This window comes from Triturus cristatus, chromosome 1_1 (genome assembly GCF_964204655.1).
Source record: "Triturus cristatus chromosome 1_1, aTriCri1.1, whole genome shotgun sequence".
Lineage (NCBI taxonomy): Eukaryota > Metazoa > Chordata > Amphibia > Caudata > Salamandridae > Triturus > Triturus cristatus.
The window spans coordinates 1,156,146,215-1,156,171,026 of NC_140579.1; the positions used below are offsets into that span (position 1 = coordinate 1,156,146,215).

Here is a 24,812-nt window from a genome sequence, read left to right on the forward strand (position 1 = left end):
AACTTGTTCATCCCACACTGGCATCAGTGCGGGTTTAATGTGCTGGGAAGTTTGATACCAAACTTCTCATTCTTCAGTGTTGCCATCATGGTGCTGTGGAGTTCGTGTTGATGACCTCCCAGCACCATATACTCTTAATGGCAGCACTGCACTTACAGTGCCCAGGAATGGACCTGGGTACTGTAGGGGCACAGGGCTCATGCACCTGTACCCACACCACTGGCATAGGGCACCCAGATAGAGGGGTGACTGAGGTATGCCAGGGCAGTGTGTGTTGTGGGCATGGCACACAGGGATGTGTGCCATGTCGACTCTCTGTTTTGTTCTGCACCCAGACAATCAGCCTGTAAGGGCAGTGTGTGTGTGTCAGGGCAAAGGGCCTCTAAGGGTGGCACAATAAGTGCTGCAGCCCTTAGGGGCCTTCTCTGGTCACAGGGTCCTGGGTACCTAGGGTACCATCTACCAGGGGCTGACGTGGCCAGAGATGTCAATTGGGTTTAGGTTTCATGCAGTTTTAGGGAAGGAACACAGGCCCTGGGTACCTGATTGGCAGGAGCCCAGGGCACACTCAGTCAAAGTACATCAGCAATTCAGCAAAAAGTGGGGGCATACCATGCAAGAAAGATGGCACTTTCTCACAATAGGGCGACCGTTCCTCGAGCCGGTTCCACAGATTGTGTTAACATCGGACGCATCGCTCTCCGGCTGGAGAGCTCATCTATTACATCACACCATGCAGGGCAAGTGGACTCCACAACAAAATTTACTCCCCATCAATCACCTGGAGTTACTTGTGTTTTTTTCTAGCCCTAAAGGCATTCCAAAAGCAAATATCAGGCAAAGCTGTCCTAGTCCGCATCAACAACATGACAGCCATGTACTACATACAGAAACAGGGCGAGACACATTCCGTACAGCTCTCCCAACTAGTGCAAAGCATTTGGAGATGGGCTATTCCTCAAAACATTTTTCTCCTAGCCCAACATGTTCCAGGAGTCCAGAACAGCATCGCCGATCTGATCTGTTAAGTCGTCAAACGCAACAGATTTATGAGTGGGAACTTCATCCACAAGTTCTTCAACCCTTTTTCCAGTTGTGGGGGCAGCCAGAGATAGACCTCTTCGCCACACACGAAAACGCCAAATGCCCAAACTTCGCTGCCAGATATCCACACCCATTGTCCAAAGGTAATGCGATATGGATGAATTGGTCAGGCAGATTTGCGGACACTTTTCTGCCTCTCCCACTCATCCCACTGGAAGTGCGCAAACTTCAGCAACATTCACTGACCCTCATCCTAGTTGCTCCAACATGGGCCAGACAACCGTGGTACACCACATTACTGGAACTGTCTCTAGTCCCGCACCAAAAAACTACACCTCTCCCCACGCCTCTTAACCCAGAACCATGGAGAGATCAGACACCCGGACCCAGCACAGTTCAACCTAGCGATCTGGCTCCTGAGGTCTTAGAGTTCGGTTAACTTAACCTTCCCCCTGACTGTATGAACATTATCAGAGAAGCTAGTCGCCCCACCACTAGAGCCTGCTAGGCAGCCAAGTGGAAAAGATTTGCGATATATTGCCACAACAACACCATCAATCCTTTAGATGTGTCATTTCAACACATCATAGGTTACCTACTGCATCTTCAAAGGTGTAACTTAGCCTATACATCTATCAGATTACACCTCTCTGCCATTGCAGCCTATTTACAAAATAGACAACACTTATCACTCTTCAGGGTACCTGCCATCAAAGCATTTATGGAAGGCTTCAAAAGAATAATTCCACCAAGGGTACCCCCTCCCCTGTGTGGAACTTAAACATTGTCCTCACAAGACTAATGGGTCCTCCTTTTGAATTTCTGCACAAATGCGAACTACAGTTTCTAACATGGAAAGTTGCTTTCCTTGTAGCCATTACTTCCCTTAGAAGAGTTGGTGAGCTACAAGCACTAACTATTCAAGAACCGATCTTACAACTCCATCATAATAAAGTTGTTCTCAGAACTAATCCAAAATTCCTGCCTAAAGTTATTTCCACCTCAACCAGTCTGTTGAGTTGCCAGTATTCTTCTCGCAACCACAGACAGTTGCAGAAAGAGCTCTTCACACTCTAGATGTTAAAAGAGCACTGCTTTATTACATTGAAAGAACAAAACCTTTTTGTAAGACCAAACAGCTTTTCGTGTCCTTCTCACTACCACATAAGGGCAACCCCATATCCAAATCTGGCATAGCAATGTGGATTGTCAAATGTATACAGATTTGCTATCACAAAGCTAAACGCATCTTATCTGTTCCTCCTAAAGCCCACTCTACTCGAAAGATAGGGGCTTCAATGGCATTTTTAGCGAACATTCCCCTAGATGACATCTGCAAAGCAGCCACATGGTCTACACCGCACACATTCACAAAACACTATTATGTAGATGTGCAAACAAAACAACAAGTTACTGTGGGCCAGGCTGTACTCAAAACACTATTTCAAACTACTGCAACAGATACTGGTGGTCGCCGCTAGAGATGGGTACTGCTATGCAATCTATGCTCAGTGTGTGATCTGCAGATCAAAAGCCTCGAACGGGAAAATGCTACTTACCAGTATGCATCTGTTCTTGGCATGTAGAGTTGCAGATCCACACATGCCCACCCGCCTCCCGGCTACCTTTATCTGTTCCAGTATTATCTTTTTTAGGTACAGCATACATGGGCATCTTTTCTCTTTCTTACAAAACTCCATAATTTCCCTGCTGGCAAAAAACAATCTGAGGATGGAGCCAATGCCCATGCGCTCTATGATCCAAAGGAGGAGTCACCTATCCCGTGGCTTCCAAAGACTTTTCAAAGACAAAAACAAGTGCACATATCCGGACCCAACACCAGATGGCAATCTATGCTCAGTGTGTGGATCTGCAGCTCTACATGCCAAGAACAGATGCATACTAGTAAGTAGCATTTTCCTTTCTCAGCACTGTTCGTAGACAATTTAAATTGTTAGAATAGCACTGGAGGGTGTACTATCTCTATCCTATATGTGATTACAGTTCATGTGAGGACAGCTTTAAATGTGGCTGTACTCCAGAACAAATGTGTTGTTGGAAGCAAGACCGATTTTGATGCTGATGGGCAGCTATAATAACCCAGAATGAGCCACCATGTGAAGGTGCTGATAACGAAATGCCTCATCATCTAATTAGTAATGTGCATGAATGGATGAACAGGATTCCCACTGTCTTACCTACTATCTAGCGAAAGCACAGCCAAGGGAATGGGCTTGACAGAATTGGTGGAGAAAGACCACCAGTTGAGTTTGACTCTAGTCTGGCACTTGGAAAAGACATGAGATGTGTAGGATAAGTGGGAGGCCCTCAGGCCACTGGTAAAATACCACTAGTCTTATTGTTTTACGCTAACCCGGTGATGCTTGCTTACCAAGCGCCGGGCATGAGCCTCTCTGGGGATTGTGGCTGGTGAGGAATTTGATTGAGGCGGTACACCTGTCAAACAATAACGCAGGTGTCCTAAAGAGAGCTAAGGGAGGACAGAAACCTGCTGTGGAGCAGAAGGGCAAAACCTCTGCTTGAACTCGAATTTCAGTATGATTACAGACTGTGAAAGCGGGACATCGCAATCCTTATGACTTTTTTTGTTTCAAGTTGAAGGTATCCGAATACTTACCACTGTCATAAGTGGCTTGTGGTGACCAAGCGTTCATAGCAGCATTGCATTTTGATCCTTTGATGTCGGCTCCTCCTATCATTTTGAAGCAGAATCCACCAAGCATTGGATTGTTCACCTACTAATGGGGAATGTGAGCTGGGTTTAGACCGTCGTGAGATCGGTTAGTTTTACCTTACTGATGTGTCGTTGCAATAGTAATCCTGCTCAGTGCAGGAGGAACCGCAAGTTTAGACATTTGTATATATGCTTGGCTGAGGATCCAATGGGGCGAAGCGACCATCTGTGGGATTATGACTGAATGCCTCTAGGTCAGAACACCCAGCCCCCCCACCAAGCTGTAACAATATTGCAGTGCTTTGGAGCTTCGGTTGTCCTGGGATAGTCCTGGGTCAGGGTTGTTTCGTAAGTAGCAGGGATACTACCTTGCTGCGATCTATTGAAAGTCATCCTCTGTGCCAAGCTTTTGCCTTCATCCATGGGTGCCTGTGCCTCTATAGCCCCTGGGATCCCTCTGCCTGCAGGCCCGTTGGAGTCACAGGGTGTGGGCCTGTGAGAGGCTGCCTCAACCATGTGCAGAGCATCACTGGGGCCTCCGATTCCTGTCCTGTGCCACCAGGTGCAAGGATGGGGGCACAGCCTCGTGCAGGTCAGCAGGGTAACCAGATGGCCAGAGCAGCCACCAGCAAAGCTGCCTGAGGGCAAGATGCCGATCCGTGGCTCAAGGAAAGAGCCTCCTGAGTGCTGACCTCATCGTCTGCTGCTGCCTGGGCACTCCAGTTACCAGGTTGGGCTGAGCCACCTGGTTGCCGGGCTAGATGACCGGTTGGTGGCTTGCTGACCAGATGACCAGCGGGACGGCTGGAACAGCTAACTCGGACTTGTATCTCCCCCAGGTTCTGTAAGCCCACGCTGCCAGGCAGGCCCATGGGGAGAGGGTGGTTGGCTGGGGGCTTAGCTCTTTTTACATCCCCAGGCTTTGGCATCAGGAAGGTGGAAGGCACCATCCTTAGCCGATGGAATGGGAGTGACTCCCTACCCAGGGCATGGTGGTTGCAGACTGGAGAGGTCCGCCGTGCCCTCTCAGGGTGTAGAATGGAGACGGGACTCAACATGAAGGCCCGAGCCGATACTGGGGCAGAGTGGCTTCAAACCAGGGAGGAATCTGGGTCTCTTGCAGGCTGTACAGCTCTCTTACTCCCCTGTGAAAGGCAGGCCAAGCCATGGCTTTTGCCTAGGAAGCCAGGAATCCAGGCACTGGGCGTGGCCACCTTCCTTTCCAGGCCAGGGTGGCATCAGACCAGAGAGGAGTCTGGAGCTCCTGCATGCTGAGCATCTCCCGTAATCCTCCGTTTGGAGTCCCGGTCCCCACAGTCCTGTGGTGCCGGACAGCAGGCAGAGTATCCTACTCTACCCAGGGCAGGGTAGAGCCCCACCTGCAAGTGTTTGCTAGACTTCAAGATGCCAACCAGTTAACATGCCAACTTTGTGCAGGCAAAAACGTCTCCAGTGACGTTTTCTTCTACAGGCCAATTCAGCCAATGGACAAGTATGGGTGGGCCAACTCGGTGAACCACATCACCAGCCCAGCCTTCTTAATCTGAATTACGCCCAGGCCTAGTTATATGCCTCTTAACTACTGAACGGGACATCAAGACTCTTAACATCCTAAATCTATTGACTTGGAGCTTGGGTGGTCGTTTTGTATTTGGATTCAATGTGTTTTTTTAAAACTATTTTCCACTTAAAAACTGAGCAGCTTGGGCAACCGAATGTTGTCCAGCGTTGAACCCATGGACTGGATACAACCATCGAAACAGAGGGCCAAGCATGTCATAGCAAAGTTGCTACACTTATTTGTTTTCATCCGGAACCTCGGTTCCATTGACTAATATTTTATTGATAAACACTGTAGTACGGCCCTCCAGCGGTAGCTGTAACCAAACTACTAAGCCTCAACTCATAGGTGGTGGCATAAAGACTGGTACCAAATTAGGTTTAGCAATAGATCACCCAAAACAGTTTTATTATGACCTGCTACAATAAAGCAAATGTGGCAGCCTCAATTTTTTGATTGAATTGGGACACATTAAACTGTGCGGAAGCTTTTGTATGCACCTTTAATTCCACAACTGTGACGCACTCAGATACTGGTTGTCGCCAAAATTAATGCTGCTCTTACGTTGGAGGGAGAGAATATAACGCCACAGTCAGTGAAGCAAAAGACATAAGAAAAAGTTACTTATTTGTCATCCTGGTTCTGCATCGTAGGAATCTTCATTAAAATCATAAATGCTAGAATAATTGTCAAGAATTCCAAGGACAACGACACACTTCTATAGTTGTATTGTTCATTTAAAGTTCAACCAGCATGTCCATCTTTCTCAATAATGAGTCACACCCTGTGACAGCCTATCAGAAGCTCAAGTCCCTTTTTCTGGGAGAGCATGATGAATCTCTCCCAGACACCATCAAATTGGCGTTAAGACCAGGGATCTTCAGCTATGCTGGTGCTTTTGGATCTGTCGGCGGCTTTCGATACCATCTCCCATCATATCTTAGTGCAAAGACTTGGGGAGATTGGTATCATGGGTAGAGCTCTAGAATGGACGAAGAACTTCCTGTCTGAACGTACCAATTCTGTTCAGCTTGGTGAATATTCATCGGCATCCGCGGTCATTGATAAAGGGGTGCCACAGGGTTAAATTCTGAGTCCCACCCTGTTTAATGTGTATGTTGCCCGCCTGGCAAGACTCATCTGGTCATGTGGGTTTGAAACCATCTCCTATGCCGATGACACACAATTGGTCATCACTATGGGCCATGACTCGTCACTGACCAAAGCCAAATTTAAGAAAGTTCTATTAAGAATATCTACATGGATGACTAACAACTTTCTACTGCTGAATATTACCAAATCTGAGATCCTCCTGTTCGGTAAAGCACATTCAGCTTGGTCGGCCGACTGGTGGCCAATGGAGTTGGGTCCTCCACCTATTCCTAAAAAAATATGTAAAGAACCTAGGAGTACTTATTGACGAGAATCTCTCTATGAGTGAGCATGTCAAAACATTCTCTGGAACCTGTTTTGGCCTCATGTGAATGCTCAAGAAGATCTTCCAATGGACCCCTCTACAGGCCAGGAAAACTCTGGTTCATGCCCTGATAATAAGTCGCCTTGATTATGGCAATGCCTTTTTGGTGGGAATTAATGAAAGCCTCTTAGCCAGGCTCCAGGTGGTGCAGAACTCTGCTGCACTCTTGGTCCTGTACCTTCCCCCGCTCACCTTCAGAGCCCACCCTCCACTCAGTTCACTGGCTTCCGATCAAAAAACGCATCCTTTTTATGGTTTAAATGTTTTTATTGAAATATAGCTCAAAGAACATCAGGACAAAGAACATACAGTGAGACCCGAATGCCCCTTACAATGCTAGAACAACCATCTGGGTCTTTGTCATTCTTCTGTTACCCGACGTGTGCTCTAACTGAATGATCATTTACTAGACCACAACTTACAAATATAAATCCCCATTTCCCACCAAACCCCCCCCCGATTAACTCAGCCCCCCCCCCCGCCTTCCCTCAGGCCCCTTCCCCTCCTCCCATGCTCCACAGCACGCCCAAGGCCCCGCCAGGTTTAATGTCCGTCCCCATCGGAAGTCTCTGCAGTACGTAACAACCTTAAATATCGGGGACACGTAACTTCCCTAAACTCTGAGGATAAGAGTGATAAAAGGGCTTCCACAGTTCCCTGCATCTGTCTCCCTCCCCAGCCAAGGTTAGCGCCAACTTTTCCATACCCAGGACATACCACAATCGGTGCAGCCATCCCACAAAGGTCGGCAGCTGAGGCGTGCGCCAGTGTGCAAGTATATTTTGTATAGCAGACCCCAGCGCGATGGCTATCAATCTGCCTCTGCGGGAGCGTAATGGGTATGTCAGAGGGTTGGGCGGACCCAAGAGCACATAAGCGGGGAAGCGCGGTATCTCTGTCTCGAAGTGCTTGTCCACTTCATCCAGCACCAGTTTCCAATAAGGTTGGAGGTGTGTACAGTCCCACAATAGGTGCGTAAGGCTACCCAGTTGACCGCAACCCCTCCAGCATGTCGCCTCCCTAGAGTGGTCCATCGCATGTAAGCGCTCCGGCGTATAATACCAATATGTCACTACTTTTGTGAGGGTCTCCGTGAGCCCCATGTGATAAGCCGAATGTCGTGCCCTGTAATAGATGCCCTCCCATTCTTTATGAGTCAGGGGTCTTCCCAGTTCTCGTTCCCATTGGAGCCTGTGCGCATTGTATGTGTGTTTGTGTTTAATCTGCAACTGTTTATAAAGATCTGAGACTAGGTGTTTTGTCTGATGTATGAGTGATAAGCCATCGTTCGTAAGGGGAGAGGCGCCGCTCCGCCCCCGAGCGGACCTGCGGCTGAAGCGCCCAGTGTCGTACCTGCATATACCGTAACCTCTCCACCTCCGGCAGCCCGAAATCCCTCCGCATAGAAGCGAACGAGTTCACCCCCCCTCTCCGTAAACATGACACAAGGACCTACAGCCCGCTGTCTTCCAGCTCGAAAAAGCAGCCTCTTCTAGTCCTGGGGGGAAATCGGGATTGCCTATCAGCGGGGTAAGCGGGGACGGGAACGATGTGAGTTCGTGTGTGAGATTAGTGGCGTCCCATACCGCCAGGGGGACCAGCGTAATACAGGAGGCATATAGGTTAGGCGGCCGATGCGCCTTGCGCAAGAAGGGAATGTCCTGTAGCGGTCGCGCAGCCACCGTCTGACGCATCCTTTTTAAACCTCTTTGTTTGGTCTGTACGACTCTTCATGGAAATGGCCCACTCTACCTCAGAAACAAACGTTAGCCATACATCCCGGCCCATCAGCTCAGATCCAGTGGCTTGTTACTATTACTCCCCAAACGCATTATAATGACCAGGTTCTGAAGCGGCTGTTTCTCATTCTTATACCCCCCATCACTGGAATTCGTTAACCCCTATCTATTCATGCATGCACTGACTTTACCCTCTTTAAAAAACTTCTGAAAACCTGGTTATTCACCTCATAATCTCACTTTGTACAGCGTGACTCTCCCTGCTGCAAAGGCGCCTAGAGATCCCCTAGGGGATGATTGTGCGCCTACAAATGAATAAAATAAGTAAATCTGAGTAACAGTTTTAAGCCTTCATTCCAGAATTGGCGTAAGGTAAAATTGTTTGAAGTGAAGAATAAGAAAATGCGACCTAGCACGCTTTCATTGGAGAATGAGAAAAAGCATCCTGTTTGTAAGTGTCTGGGAGGTTCCTCTACCCATAGTGCACTCTACTGGTTGTTACCTCAGAGACTCATTTCTTTTTTGTGTAATGATAGGTATTAAAGCTTTGTATTACTTATACACTTCCAAATACCCAACTCTACCCAGTCGGGGAAGCGCGTGGGTTCTTAATGAATTCAGTGAATATCCATATGATGCAGAGCCAGGAGTACAAGAAAGTGACCTTTTCTTCTGCATCATAAGCTCTACATTGATAGCCAAAAACACTAAAATAGCTTAGCACGCCAAAAAAAATCCTGCAAATAGCAGCTGTTGGGCAACTGGAAGAGATTTTTTTTTTTAAATACAAAATTAACGTTTATGTGAGAAAATATAGACAAAGTGATACTCTAAGTAGATTTCTAGGATTTTCCTGACCCATTCTAGTATTTCCCTGAGCGTTGTAATCCAAGCAATATTGTTTTGTGAATGGTAAATGAGCTCTAGGTTTGCCTGGTAGAAGCTTCTTGCTAATTGATAGCATAACGAGATACAAGAAACTGTCCATCTAGCTAGAAGTTGTTTGGATGTGCCATTCCTTGTCTAATCTGACCTAGTGCTTTAAGTTTGTGAGATGGAGCCATGATGATATTCGAATGAATAAGCTATCATTTGATCATTTTATCAGTCGGGAGTCTGAAGTCGTTTGGTTATATACCAGTTCAGCACGGCGGCCAGGTCATGGATTGTGCCTTTTTTGTATGTCATCACCAAGACATGGCTCCACACCATTCTTCGGCACCTTACTGAAAAGTTGCTTCGCTTTGGGCCATTTTTATGTTAATATCTTCTTCCTGTGTACCATTATCCAGAATTCAACATTGTCTTTCTGCTAGATTATATGTTCGTAGTAGATAGCACCAAGGCCGACACATTTGCTATCATTGCCCACGACTGCGCCATTTTTGTGCCTGCAAACTGGGTCTAACTCAAATATCCCAGATTGATCCTGCCCTGGTTTAACGTTAGGAATTATTGTGGCTTTTCTGATGAAGGCGTAATGCACGCCGAAAGGCACGTAGAAGACGATCCATCAATCAGCCACTTCAGTTACTTGTCTTTATAATTTTCTCTTAATCTATACCACATTTTGATATTAATTGTATGAATTTGTTCCTATCATTGCCTGTTTGTTTGTCCACTGCACTGTGTAACCTTGTAAGTCATGTGGTGATACCATACTATGTATGTATGTAATTAACTATCTGAAAATATATCTTTCAATATGTTTTTAAGTATTTTTTATTAAAGAATTTATTTTTATTTTTATGTATCTGTAGTGTACACTGAGTTCCTCATATCATGTCTCTAGCCCTTATGGTCTGTTAATCGCCATAGAACTCTAGTTGCCCAGGGAGTTTTTCGACAATTGTTTAATATCCAGTAACTGCCAACCCAGGTATATTAACAGCAGCACTAATGATCTAGGTAACTAACAGAGAGGTCTCCTGCAACATCTCAGTGAAGTCTTGCTGCCGGTGTTTTGGCAAGCCGTCTATACCAGAGTGCATACCTACACATATTTTTCTTTGGTAGCGACCAAGGAGACTCCGTAGTGCTAGCATTTTTCAGATTTGTGGCAGTTGTGCCACACACCCCTTCCCTCCCTTGGCATCTATGTGCTTACTTTCATGCTCTTGTGGAGCTGTGGTTTCTGGAGTGGAAGCATGTCTCATTACCGAGGTCACTATTACAGAGTCAAGTTTAGGTTCTGACTTTAAGAAGTCGAGTTCATGTTGCAGTGCCTTGTGTTTTTTAAGCAGTATTGGTGTTTCCTCTTTGATTGTTGCATGGGTAGGAAAATTATACTTTATCAAGAGTTCCAGGGACCAAAAGCAAGAAGTTTAGGAGCTGTTCTTATTTGTAAAATTTCCTGTATCGCCAGTACAATTGGCTGTGGAGCATCGAGAGGAATTTTTAACTTAGTAGCACTCCTAGCCAAAACCTCATGAAAGGTAGAAATGTCTTCCATCAGAGAGGTGCGAGACGGTGGTGCAACAGGTGATGTTGGAGCGCTTCTGGGTCCACGCAGGAAGTGCAGACGTATTCTAGTGTTTGACTTCAAGGAAAATTCCTACGAAGTAGAACAGAATGCCCCCAAATGTTGCACTGAGAACAACCAAAGATCTCAATGGGGGGTATGCAGAGATACCCAAGAGGACATTAGCTCCACATACAAAAAGCTTTTTAAAGTGCCAGAAGTTGTCTGATCAGCTCTAAGGTCTGGGGTGACAAAGCTGAAAAGTTGAATATTCAGGGGAAAACACATCATCTAATCATCCTTGGAAGGTTAAAAACTACAGTGACCCATGCTTGGATCAAACCATATATTAGCAGATTACACTTGGACCCAGCAGCACCATGCATTGCCTACCCAGAGGGGGGTATGAGTGTGCGCAGTACATTCGCAGATATTTCTGGATTTCCGTGTCAGTCTTTGATGTAGTAGGTTTTCTATCACATATCTCAACAGTGTTGCAAAGGATATAGGATCTGTCTGCCCTCTAGCGTAGGTGAGGGGCAATAGGTTGTCTGAAAAATTGAGAGAGAATGAGCAATTAGGTCCTCTCAGAAAACGGAGGAGATGTGTGCAGAGCTCTGCCAGTATTAAGCACTCACCCGGCAAATGCTCTTCTGTTGTTTTCCATCCTGTAACACCCCTCCCCCCCAGCTGTTCTGCCTTTTAACAGTAATGACAAACATCCTTCCTAAAATGTTGAAGGTCCTTCTGTGTGATGACTGTTGTGCCAAGAAGTATGCAGTGTCTGCTGACCGTTGTCCCAGGACCTGCGCTGCAGCTGATGATTATTTTTCCAAGACCTGTGTGGTAGCTGTTCTGGTTTTTGTCCTGAGACCGGTACAGTGGCCATTGACCCACAACACGTGGTAGCCATCGGTATATGGTGGATGTTGTGCAACAGTGTGCTCTGCATATATGCTTGAATTATATTGCTTTGAGATGTGCTGGGCTCCTGTTTATTAAAGGTGCTTAAAGTGGTCATTCTGGCAAAATGTGGTTGTTAACATCTGCCCTCATACAGACTTCTTGGCCATTCCAACTAACTAGTAGAGTGGAAGTTTCCTCTAAAGGAACACCTTGGGCCATGCTCTTGGACTTTAGTAGCAACTCGTGTTAAGAGGTCTGTTTAGAGTGTGGCTTTGAAATGCTGTCATCTTTTCAACTAAAATGTGTATGATGGGCATTGACTCAATCTTATTCCTTTTCTCCACAGGGTGCTGCTGAACATCATGTATCTGATAGTGGATGCTGTACGCCAGGAGTGCGATGACGATCCAATTGAGTGGCAAGCTGCAAGGCAAACATTCCGGGCAGAGCTAGGTACAGGTCAGAGGCCAGAACAAATGCGTGGTGAAGGGAAAGTGAATGACATCCAACAGCCTGACATATTTGTTGTTTGTATGTATGCTTTTTTAAAATCATCCCTTGTTCTTGCCATTAAGATCACAAATATCAAAATGGCTCTATTACACTACTTTATGGGAATGATATCTCATAGAAGCACAACTGTTGCAAATTGTCCCCTTTTGGGTTGTCACCTCCAGTTTTTAATGTTTTAAAACATTTTTGGAGACTCTCCTGCTGGTAATCTTTAACTCAAACACTGGAACATGCTGTCCAGTACCGTTAATGTGCTCTGACCACTAAAACATATTGAAATTGACTAAAACCTAATTGACACATTTAACTTTCCTTTAAGACTGTAGCGTATGGTGCAGAAATACATCCATGGCATTGTATTTTAAATGCCTCTTGCGGACTGTAGCACCTAATGCAACATTTACTACAGTAGAACCTGTGTAGCTTAGCAGCAGTTTGAATCGTGCTGCACACACCTGTCCAAATCACTTAGTTGATTGGTAGGAACACCTGATTCAAAATATTAAATAAGTGCCCTCAAAGTACACCTTGCGGCCCACAAGGTAGTGTGCGTAATATTTGAGTGAAATATGTTTGACTATAGCAATGTATGTCCACCCCCCCTTTGACCGTTACCAGCTACATACTCCATTCAAAGACTTTTCTTTAGATTTGATAAAATATTTAATAAAAATGCAATTTAATTGTAAAATTGAAATTGTTTTTAGACATAGGGGAAATGTAACATTTAGAAAGTTACCTTTAGCCTCCTTGAAGCTGCTGAAGCCAGAAATTGGCTTGAATTAGGTGTGCAATAGGTGTTAAAACTGCTCCTAAAGCAGAGACAATGACCTGGGAGTGGGTAGACCATTTCTTCCCTGGCAGGAAGACCATTTGGGGTAGGCTCGGGGACTTAACTTCATAGGGACCTGCCCTGTTAAAAGCAAATGTTAGGTCACACTTGGAAAGCCCCAGGTTTTGTCCCACTTGACAGGCTGGCACCAAACCTAGTGGGAGGAAAGTTGTTGCCCTTAGAAATGTTTTTGAGTGACCACAGATGTTGGGACTGCTAATTACCATTGCTACTCTTCCGGGCGGGCACCCAGACTGCAAAACGGGAGAAGGAATTCCCTGTCTTGGATTTCAAGAGTGAGGGACACTGTTGGATTGTGTGTCATAGTGCAAACCATGCCCACAAACCACTGCCCTGGCATACATCAGTCACCCCTCTAGCTGGGTGCCCTATGCCAGTGGTGAGGGTACAGGTGCATGAGCCCTGTACCACTACAGTGCCCAAACCCATTCCTGGGCACTGTAAGTGCAGTGCTGCCATTAAAAAGTATATGGTGCTGGGAGTTTGTCATTACGAACTCCACAGCACCATAATGGCTACAATGAAGACTGGGAAATTTGGTATCCAACTTCTCAGCATATTAAACCCACACTGATGCCAGTGTGGGATTTAATGTAAAATGCTCAACAGAGGGCATCTTAGAGATGCCCCCTGAAATTCGACCAACTTCTAGTGACCTGACTGAGTGGCTGCTTAGGTTGCCACCACCAAACATGTTTCTGGACCCCTGGGTCGAGAGCTTGCTGCTCTCGGGGGCCTGAAACAATGCACATCCTGGGACGAGGTGCCAAGTGTCCTCCCCCAGGATGGGCAGGGTTCACGAAGGAGAAGCTTCAAAGGCATGCTGCCTTTGTGAGCCTCTCCAGACCATTTGCTGCTTTCAGCAACTGGTCCCCACTGGTTCTACCCCCCACTTTGGGTGGGAGAACCGGCGGGAAAAACAAGTGAGGAAGAGAGGTGTGCCCACCTCTGCCAACTCCACCCCTAAGGTGGGTCAGGCGAGGTGAAGCACAACCTCGAGTCCTCGCCATCTTGACGATGGGGGGACCCAGCCAACCAGGGACAGGCTCCTGCCCCCCTCCCACTGGAGAGGGGCAGAATAGGAGGTGTACCCACCCCACGGAAGGGACCCATTGGTCCCTGCCCTTTACCTACATGTAACACCCCTAAATTTAGTATTTAGGGGCACCCTGAACCTTCCTTACTCAGATCCAGCAACAACAAGAAAAGAAGATAAGAAGGACTAAGAGCCGTGCAGAGCTAACAAGAGGACGACGCCCACTGACTTGGCCCCAGCCCTACATGCCCGTCTCCCCTTGAACCTGCTCCTGCGAAATCCCGGCGTGTCCAGCAGCCAGCAACCTCACCAACCTGCCTGCCTTCACTTTCCAGACTGTTTCACCCGTGAACACCGGACGTGTTTAAACTGCAGCTCCTGGTGCTAGCCAGGAACCGCGAATCCAGCCCACTCTGCACCCGCCGATCCCGGCCCAAGCTCGAGTGGAAAAACACCACGAGGAGATCCCCCTGGCAATCCTGACCCGAGATCCGGCGACCCCTGACCTGCCTCAAGCCTCCTGATGACGCCTGCAGCCTCAATCCAGAGGCCTCCCCTACCGCGACCAGAGCGGGTAAGAAAATCCGATGTCCCAAGACACCCCTGCACCCGACGCCCCACAGTTTTGTGTGCCCAAACCAACGGTGCCGAACCAACCCTCAACATCCCAACTTACCCCTCGAAGTGGTGGTAGCTCCTGGAAGATCCTCGTCCCTGAGCCTGTAGTGTTTCTTTGTCCCGGAGAATCTCAATTGAAATCAACAGGGCACCCGACCTCAAAACAGCACCCTGCACCCGGCCGCCCTAGTTCCACTGAGGGTGCACCTTTGGTGCTACTTTGGTCCCCAACTTGCCCTGATGTAAGCCCTAGGAGCTTTGCTCCCACAACCCCATGGCCTGCTTGCCAGCAGCTACCAACCGGAGCCCCCCTATCCTCTATAGGATAACATTGGGCCTCAACACTCTGCACCCGGCCGCCCTAGTGCCGCTGAGGGTACAACAACAGTGCATAACTGACCTTGGGAGACCACGGTGTCTAACCCCAGAACCCCAACTCCAAAGACAGAGTACTTACCTCGAAACAGATAACCTGCTTTTCCTCATAGGATAACATTGACACTTTTTCTCCCAAAAAGTTTCTAAATGTCGACTTTTGAAAACTAAGAATATTCTTTAAAAATCGCACAAATAACCAAAACGCATTTTCTCAACCGTTTTCAGGAAATGTCCCAGTGCTGAATCTAGGTATCCAGCACTGAGTAGGAAAAGTAACGTAAAAGTAACTTACCTGTAAATTGAATTTCTTTCCATAGGATAACATTGGTGCTTCTCTGTGAAAAAGTTTCTGTCAACTTTTGAAATACAAGAATATTCTTAAAAAATCGTACATCTAACTAAAACGCATTTTCTCAACTGTTGTCAGGAAATGTCCCAGTGCTGATTCTAGGATCCAGCGCTGTGTTGGAATAAGTAATCCGAAAAGTAACTTACCTGCAATTTATTGAAAAAGCCTATTCATTCCCATGTACTGTATTTGCTAAGTGTTGCATACTACTGCTCCCCTGTAAATCTAACAAAGTACCATTCCTATTGCATTTTCAAACAGTTCTATATCCAGTAACTTATTACTGAAAAGTATTTAATGCTTACCTGTTCCAGGATTGCTTGGTTCTAAAAATAAACAGTATATTTTTTATACAAAAACAATTGGCCTAGAGTTCAGTTCTTGAGTTTGTGAATTCATTTGCTGACTGAGTTGTATACATCAAATGCTTAACCTTGTCCTCTGATACTGCCTTACTGCTCGACCAAGCTACCACTTTAGAGAGTAAGGTTCTATCTAACTTTAACCTCTGCCTACCTCTGGAGACTCTTGGACTCTATACACATTGTACCTCACTTTGGTGCAGTATATATAGAGTCAGTTTCTTACACCATGCGAGTCTGTTTGCTGGACCAACCTTATTATGTCCTATTTGCTCTACTCAGTTGGAATGTGTGGGCTAAACCACCTTGTTTTTTGCTAGGTTATAGCAACAGCTGACTCCTCTGGGCTGGATCCTGAGTTTACTCATCTTACCTAGTGGTTGGTAGCTGTGTGTGGTGACCTACACCACACCCAGTTATTTCAGGTTTCTACCAAACTTCTCATCACTGCAATGTTTTTTTCTGTGCTGCAGAGATGGCATACGCCCAATGTGTTCTCTGGGGAGTCTGCCTCGCAGTACTTTATGAACAATCTACTGCTGACTTGTCTAGCCTTTGGTCACCAAAAGTCTTGTCTGTCATTTGTGAAAAGATCCATCACAGGCAGCTGCCTTTCAGCAGGAGTCTTTTCTTGTTTGTTCCTTGTCAGTTTTGGGCTGCAAGACAGAAGCCCAGCACCTCACTACTGCCACCTGGGGTTCTACTCTTAAATGACAGAAACGCTCAAACATTCACACCCAACCACAACCCTGCAAGAACTCTTCATTCAGGTAGTCATGTCCCTTGCTCATCACATGCACATTACCGACTACGCCGACTGGCTACATAGCTACACCTCTTAATTAATTAAGATCAAGAATTGAAAGCACATTTTTATTTCAATAGATTATTAATATTTCTGCTGTTCATTCTCAGTACTTAATCGGTTCTTCTTGCATGCCATCACCTCTTAATTTTCTACACTTGGCCGTCACTACAATGGCTAACTCGTCCCCTTTAAGACATGCCCATCTACTCAACACCCAACTGTACGCTGTGGAATTTGCTATCATCCTACAAAGTTATTCACTGTTAGGGTTCTGCAATCACCACACCCTAGCTCTTCAATGTCCAAGCTCTGCGTTTCCACAACCCAACCCCTCAGTGTCATAAAGGACCACTTCGTACGATTTCTTGAAGTTACTATCACCACAACTCCAACTGTTTTCTACAGCTAGGTTAAGCAGTTTGGACGAGCCCAGGGAAAACCAGGGCCCGATTTCAGCCTCCTTTCACATCTATTGATTGCCCTGCGAGCTGCTGTTATCTGATGAACTTTCACAGCAAGAGCTGTGAAACCGAGGCCTCTGAGAAATTTGTGCTTTCAACCCCCTTGCTCTCTGCCAGGCCTTTGCTATTTTTTTTAATTAGGACATTCTGGCCTCATGGGGATGAATAATAATAGCCGTATAGCCTACTGTAGTGGGCTATATCGGCTATTAAAGGTCTGCTCCCTTCTTAAAGGTCCTCGCTTTTTACTTGGTCCCGAAGGACTTAAAGAAGGGAGCGGGCCTTTAATGGCTAGTATAGCTTTCTATGGTGGGCTATACAGCTATATTAGAACATTGGAATGATGGGAGCTCCATTGAAAACAATGGAGTGCTCTGGGCCTCTAAAGGCCGGTAGAAGCCCGGAGCTCTAACATTCTAATGTTGTTGTTCACAGCTGTTGCTGTGTACAAAGGCCTCATGGAGCCTAAGGGGATTTCAGTCCCCTCAGGCTCCGAGAGACCTTTGTTTTTTGTGTTAGAACATTCTGCCCTCTAGTTGTGGAAAGTTCTAATAACCTTATAGCCCTCCGTAGATGGGCTAAACCGGCATGTAAATCCTGCTCTCTTGTTAAAGGACCTCACCTTCGGCTCGGGCCTTTAATGCTGGAGCGGACATTTAATGTCCGGTATAGCCCACTACGGCGGGCTATAAGGCTACATTAGAACATTGGAATGTTGGGAGTCCTGTTGAATACAATGAACTGGCTTGTGGCTAATAATGGCTGGTATAAGCCTTCTGCTCCAACATCCCAATATTTGTATTTTTGTTTTTCACTTTTTAATTTAGAACATTCTACCCTCAGTGAATGGAATGTTCTAAAAGCCCTTCTGCTTCAGGCTGTACCGGTTATTAAAGGCCCCCTCCCTTGTTATCTGCCTTAGCCTGAGGCTTGGGCCCATTGTGGTTCAGGGCCTTAACAACCAGTGTAGCCCTCGGTAGCGGGCTGTAACAGCATCTAGAAATAAATTCCTTCTTTAGACTCTTTGGTTTTAGTACTGTGCTGCTAAACGTAGTCTTCAAAATAAAATAATATTAAAATAAATGAAACCGACATGAGGCAGTCATAAAATCAGTGGTGCTCCTAAGAGTGAGCATAAACTGGATCTAACAACCACAGTAAATACCAACTTTCATTGAATAGCCTCTCAGAGAAAAAAAAAAATCTGAAAATTAAATTAATTAGTATTTTTATTTTATGTCCATATGATTGCTTGATATCTCCAAAAACACATTAGAATAAAAGCAGCATGTAATCCTACAAGTATTGCACCTTTATTAGGCTGGAACATATTTTACTTTTCAACTGCTTACACCACATATGTCTTTACTTACAATAAATGGCATGTATAAAGGTGTCAATCAATAAAATGTGCTAGCCACTGTGAAGTGTTGTTCTCGTAACATTTAATTTCCGTTCATTAAAGCAACAATATTAAATATTTTCTTTAAAACTCATTTTTATGGTATATGTAGCTGAAGTATTTTATTAATTAAAACAGGTTTTATACCGGTGCCTCCATTTGTGATAAACCATCTCACTCTTTACTGCCCCTCAACTGCTTTTGTCATCCAACAAATGCATTTTTACCATGTCTCCCTTTATGTGCACATGCCTGGGTGGTCAATAACTTTCTTTCCTTGTCCTCGTTTTTGGAACTCCTTTTCCCATTGATAGCTGGATATTTGACAGTTTTGCTGCAGTGAACTCTTTAGAACCCACTTTGCCTTAACTTGTGTTTATTCCTGCCCCATCTTCTTCCTTTTGGTTATTTGCTCACTCGGACCTTTCTCTGTTAGGCTTTACCTCTTATGTCTCTGGTTTACATACTCTGTACCAAAACATGAATTCATTCATGGTTTTATTGTAATACTAAGTTCACTTTGTTTAAATATTTTATTCCCGTCATCATTGTCTTGAAATAAGTTTCATTCTTGAAAGTGTTGGTTCCATGCTGCCAAACCTTAAGTTTTTCTTCTAAATTAGTTTCAGTAAACTTGAGGTGGCCATGAAGTCCCTGTAATTGCCCTGCTCACGCAAACTAAAGAAAACCTACTACTTATCGAGAATATAAACTGACTTTTAATACGCTTGGACAAAAAAAGTATGAGAACATTGGTAAATTCTGATAATTTGCCCTTTCTGCAGGGTCACCCAGTTTATTTGCCTCTTTGCTGAATCCTATGTTTTTGGCTATAGAACTTCGTTCATTTTACCCTGCTAACCAGTGGAAAAGTGTTTGAGCTCCTCCTTTCAACATGGTAAAATTGGTATACACCTGATTGCTGTATTTTATTTCGCTATAAGTTGCTAGTTTATGATACAAAGTGCACCCAGGGCCTGTAAATTAAATGCGACCAGTGGACTGCAGCACTCATACCATCCACTGTAGTGGTACTATAAATCATGTCTTCAGGCCTACCATTATAGCCTGGCTGTGCAGTAACTGGCATTTAAATGTGCATGAATGAGATGTGAATTGCTCTCAGGACAGGGACAAAAGGCCTTGGATGTGGGGAGATGTTATTGTACCCTTGACATGATAACCTGCGGGCTGGGCCCAAGATCTTGATTAAATTCAGTGAGGCCTACTCTTTCACAAGCAGATATAACAAACGCCTTGGCATGCACCCTTCTTTGTCGCTCCAGCCGACCAAATCCAGCACTTCTTGTTGACATCGATGTCAAATCCTGCTGAAGTGTCAAACCTGCTTGACAGGTCTGCTGGGATTTTACATATCACACTTGAGGTGTACTTCAAAGGGAGAGAATCAGGTGCCATAATAGTTCTTGTGTATCCACTGTCTGGTTACTGATGAACCCTGCTTTGTTCTAGCAGGCATCTGTCTCTGGGTTCTTTGGGGTTACAGAGACTGACACAAACTGTATTTTAGTGTTCGCTATGGGATGACACTAGAATTACCTTAATACATACCACACACACCCAGCCCTCAGAACCCACGTTTATTGGGGCTGAAGACTTCTGCGATCTTGGAAATGCCCAAAGTGGGTAGGATTATCCCAGGAACTTTCACCCCATTGGTTAGGGCCATGGGGTCATTCCCACCCAGTAGCTCCCGCAAGCACAAATGTGGCATCAAAATGCATATCTCCGGTTCCCCTTATCACATTTGTGTCTTTTTGTTAATTAAATTGTGTTTTATTTTTCTAATTTGTTTTGGGATTTTTATTGTTGTGCATTTAGACTTCATTACTGTTTTACTACTGCATAAATACTTTACACAATGCCCCTAAGCTAAGCCTGTCTGCTCGGTGCCATAGCTGCCAGCGGTTTAAGCTCAGATTCATTTGGTGACTTCGAGGGTTCATCCTGACAAGGATTGTGATTATTACATGAGGTGGGTTCTTTCTTCCATCAACTAATACTCCAATTTCTTACAGTAATTTTAGCAGATATTTTCTGGGCTGGATGGAGCAAGCAAGCTGATAATTTTCACCTTTCTGACACTAACCACAGTGTGAAATAGATTAGATCTCTGTGTAATGAGGTCACAAATTATCAGGAAAAATTGTTTGTTCAGCTTGCTGCCTATCCCCGAATACAAAGTCATTTTTCTCTGTAAATGTATGATTATAATGTGTCTTTATTTATTACTTCAATGTGAGTTCTTTCAAGCAAAATAACTTATTTTGAGGTTTTGACACATCAGTCTCTTACAAATGCACTTCTTGATTCAGCTTATGATTTCCTTAATTTTCAGCATTTTCTCACTAAGTCCATTTAGGTCTATGCTTTTGTTCCGCTGGCCATCAAACATGTAGATTCTGTTACTTGCAGACATAAAACCATAATGGGCCGGGCAATACGCCAGCCCATGTTTTCCACCATTGGTGAGCAAATGCTATTTTAAACTCATTGCATAAAGACTTAGAAAGCGTGGTTTAGTTTGCGTCCAAAAATGTTGTGGATTCCTACTTGAAGTACGTACCTCAGTGTTCTGTTTTGTCCCGTATGTTTCGGTTTTCACTCATCCATCCTACGGTCCCAAAATCCACTCTTGTTCTCAGTTGCTTCCCAGTATTCATCTCTCATTGGCCTATGTCTTCCAGATGTTTTTGTGGTCTCCCTTCACTAAGCATTTTTAGGGATATGTGTTTTTATTTCCAAAATCTGCTTAGTATCCCAACCCTTAATCTTTAAACTCTGATTTCACAATAGCTCCCTTCATATGCCGAGTCCAAAATACTCCTGAAACAAGGCCACTCACAGTAACACACTGTTGTAAACTCTGTCCGTTCTTCGTTAGCTCATGTTTGGATATGATTACCTCCGTCCCCAGACTTCGATTTGTCTAGTTTCTCAGTGGTAAATGACTAAACACATTTTCTTCTCTCACAGACTTCCCAGTAGTATAACAATAATCTCCCTCACCACAGAGGTAATTATGATCGTATATTCAGCTCTTTCCTATTTCCTTATGGACATCTGTAATAATAAATACTGTATACTTGCCACAGGAACACCTACGGAATTCTGTACCATGGGAAGGGCCCAGGGTAACTTTCCTCATAACAATCCCTGTGTCCACTACATACGTACGCATCTAATATGTTAACCTCTGTCTTCTCTCCGCAGGCACACCACTATTTAATAACGAGCCATTCTCTGTGATGCTGTTTGGGATGGTGACCAAGTTCTGCAGTGGACATGCCCCGCACTTCCCCATGAAGAAAGTGCTGCTGCTGCTTTGGAAGACCGTGCTGGTGAGGGGGGAGTGTGGATGGTGCATGAGTAGATAATGCTGATAGGACGTATCTGTGAAGTTGTAGAAGCATGACGAGCATGTTGGCAACTTTGGACAGGACTGTGTGGCGAAGGACACTGGGGAGGCGCACATGATTAGGGGCATGCGGGTGAGAGGAAAAAGAATTGGGCAATGGCTTCAAAGCGATGCATCGAGGATATATGAATTTAGTAACATACTTGAGGCCTGAGAGAGCTGTGCTCACAGAGAAGCCTGCTCCTGAGATGAACTCTATGCATTGTGAAGGTAGTGCTGGGAAAAGCGTATGGTATGGGGTGCGCATTAAGGGGGAGTATAGGGGTCATGAGATGGTAATGAATGTTGAATGACATGCTGAAAATGGGGCACAGAGATTCAGTCTAGGACGGTGCTGTTGAGAACAGGGGAGGGAGTGAAGAGCATGCCGAAAAGAGGAATTAAATGTGGTTGCCATTCTGACAAGAAAGGGAAGTCCTACAGAGTGAGGTAAGCTTTTGGGAGTTTGGACGAGGCATACATGGTGAGAGTCACTTTTCTGCAAGATGGGGAGGTGTGTTCAGTGAGTATGCATTGGTGGGAGAGTGGGAAAGCCATGCACCGTGGAGTGCACATGGGTGTGGAAGAACAGTGCACAGGGAGAATCATGCTGGTGAGGAGTGAGCGAGAGGATTGTGCAGTTAGAGGCGCATTACTGCCTCAACAGTGCCTGGAAGCTGTCACGGTCTTAGGGTAGGTTTGCTCATTAAGGGACGTGCTGGTGAGGGAATAACAGATTGTGGAGGTAACACGCGGAAGAGAGGGAAATTGTGAGCTCCTATATCCGGATGCATGTTAACTTCCAAGTGACATATCCAAGTTTATAATTTTGAGAACTCAGACACAAGCACGTTTGTCTTGGTTTCTTGTGATGGGTGTGTCTTGCAGTGCAATTTTTGCAGTTTTGCAAGATTTTCCAGTCTCTCATCTACTCCACTCTAGGATGGGTCAACTGGTAAAAGCAAATTAATTTGAAGCAACTGAACTGAAAGCAGTTTTACTTCCAATTAGACAAAAACATTTGATCCAAAATAAAGACAAAAAAACCATGGTATTCGAAAAAGTCCTGCTTCCTACACAAACTCCTCTGGCTACCTATACAGAAAATGATCACTTTTAAGGATCTGTGCATGCATAACTGTGGACCAGACTATTTCAATCAGAAATTTTGTTGGTACTTACCTTCCAGATCCCTCCGCTCCATGACTTCCAAAAACGTGATGGTCCCCATCTTTAGGAAAGCTCGATGGGGCGGCAAAAGTTTGTGGCTTGCACCTCAAAAATCTGGAATTCCCTCCCTCTTAACCTTAAAGAGTCACAAAACCTTCTACAATTTAGAAAGGGTTTGAAAACATGTCTTTTTATTCATTAGCCATTTCCCCTGTTCTCATATTCTCCCAAGGCAGTGCAAGGACTCCTTTGGGTCATCAAGCGCTATATAAAATATATTACCATAACTTAACATAACATTAACCTAAATCCCCTGGAAAAGATCAAATAAGATAGGAGGAAACCCCATCTCTCCCCCTCCCTCCATAAACATTAATAAACAGGACTTTTCAACAAAAAATAAAGTATTAAAAACAAGTTAAAATAAAATGTAAAACAAAGATTGAAAAGTCTGTGCCATATAGAATGGATGTTTTTGCAGCATCAGCACATTACATTTCAACTAAGGGCCTTGTGCAGAGCGAAGAACAAGGGCAAACACGAAAAGTTGCTGTGGAAGGGGAAAAGAAGCACACAAAAATGATTTGGGAAATGAAGGGCATTGGGGACAAAGTCACAAAGGGAATAGAGATTCTTTGTGGTGAGAATCCCTGAATGACTAAATTAGGGATTAAAGTGTGTTCAACTAGACACAATGGGTGTCCGGTAAAACTAATTAAAATAGGAATATCAAATGATGTTTTGAAAAAGATTCCACAAAAATGCAAAAGCATTGTCTTCAAACAAATTGCACTAGAGCCACTTGATCCCAACAAATTGATTTTCCAACAAAATAATTTAAAAATATGAATATTGATGAGTTAAAGCTTTCTTTGGCAGTGCGCATTGGTCGGGGGCCTGCTCAGTAAAGCGTGCTAGCTTTAATCTGGGTGTGTTTGAGAGCCTATGCTCCATCTCTCCTTTCTTGGAGGGTATGACTACTTATCTGTGTGTTTTTATAGTGCACTCTGGGAGGATTTGAAGAACTTTTGGGGATGAAGGCAGAAAAGCGTGCTTTGCTGGGTCTTCCGCCCCTGCCAGAGGACAGCATAAAGGTGATTCGTCGCATGAGAGCTGCCTCTCCACCAGCGTCTGCTTCCGATCTTATTGACCAGCAGCAAAAGCGTGGCCGACGAGAACATAAGGTGAGTCCAGCCTGTAATCAGCCGTAAATTCTTCATATTGTTAGATGTTAAAATACAGCTTCCCAAATACCTCTTGAAGCCTAGAAAAATATTGCGGAACAGTATGAAGAGCAGGGGATCAAAACAACTCTTAGATAAAGAAGAATGTTATGTGAAAGAGGGAATGTTTTAGGCAGCTGAAGTGCAGGTACACATAGAGACACAACTCTACCCATGCTGGGGAAGATGGACTTGCGATAGTTTGTACAGCTCTAGCAGGCTTTAGTAAATTTTGTGTGTGGGATTATCGATGGGGAGCATAATCTAAGTGAACCTACTTCTCGGAATAGGTGCATAAGACTAAGATAGCTTTGGCTGTTGCCTTTACTGGCAAGTCA

At 44.9% G+C, this 24,812-nt stretch overlaps 1 protein-coding gene and 1 pseudogene across 3 annotated transcripts in view; both read left to right on the forward strand.

The window, feature by feature from the left end:
* LOC146871775 (striatin-interacting protein 1) overlaps positions 1-24,812 on the forward strand; it is a 513,622-nt gene that overhangs the window by 175,584 nt on the left and 313,226 nt on the right. The window contains exons 7-9 of one of the 3 annotated variants that reach the window (XM_085651361.1): positions 12,230-12,336; positions 21,898-22,025; positions 24,253-24,435. In XM_085651361.1, coding sequence (XP_085507487.1) covers positions 12,230-12,336; positions 21,898-22,025; positions 24,253-24,435 — 418 coding nt within the window. Of the gene's footprint in view, positions 1-12,229; positions 12,415-21,897; positions 22,026-24,252; positions 24,436-24,812 lie in introns of all 3 variants that reach the window. The other 2 variants (XM_085651345.1, XM_085651354.1) reach the window with 2 other exon arrangements.
* LOC146871776 (28S ribosomal RNA) lies at positions 3,283-4,146 on the forward strand (annotated as a pseudogene; the record flags this gene model as incomplete).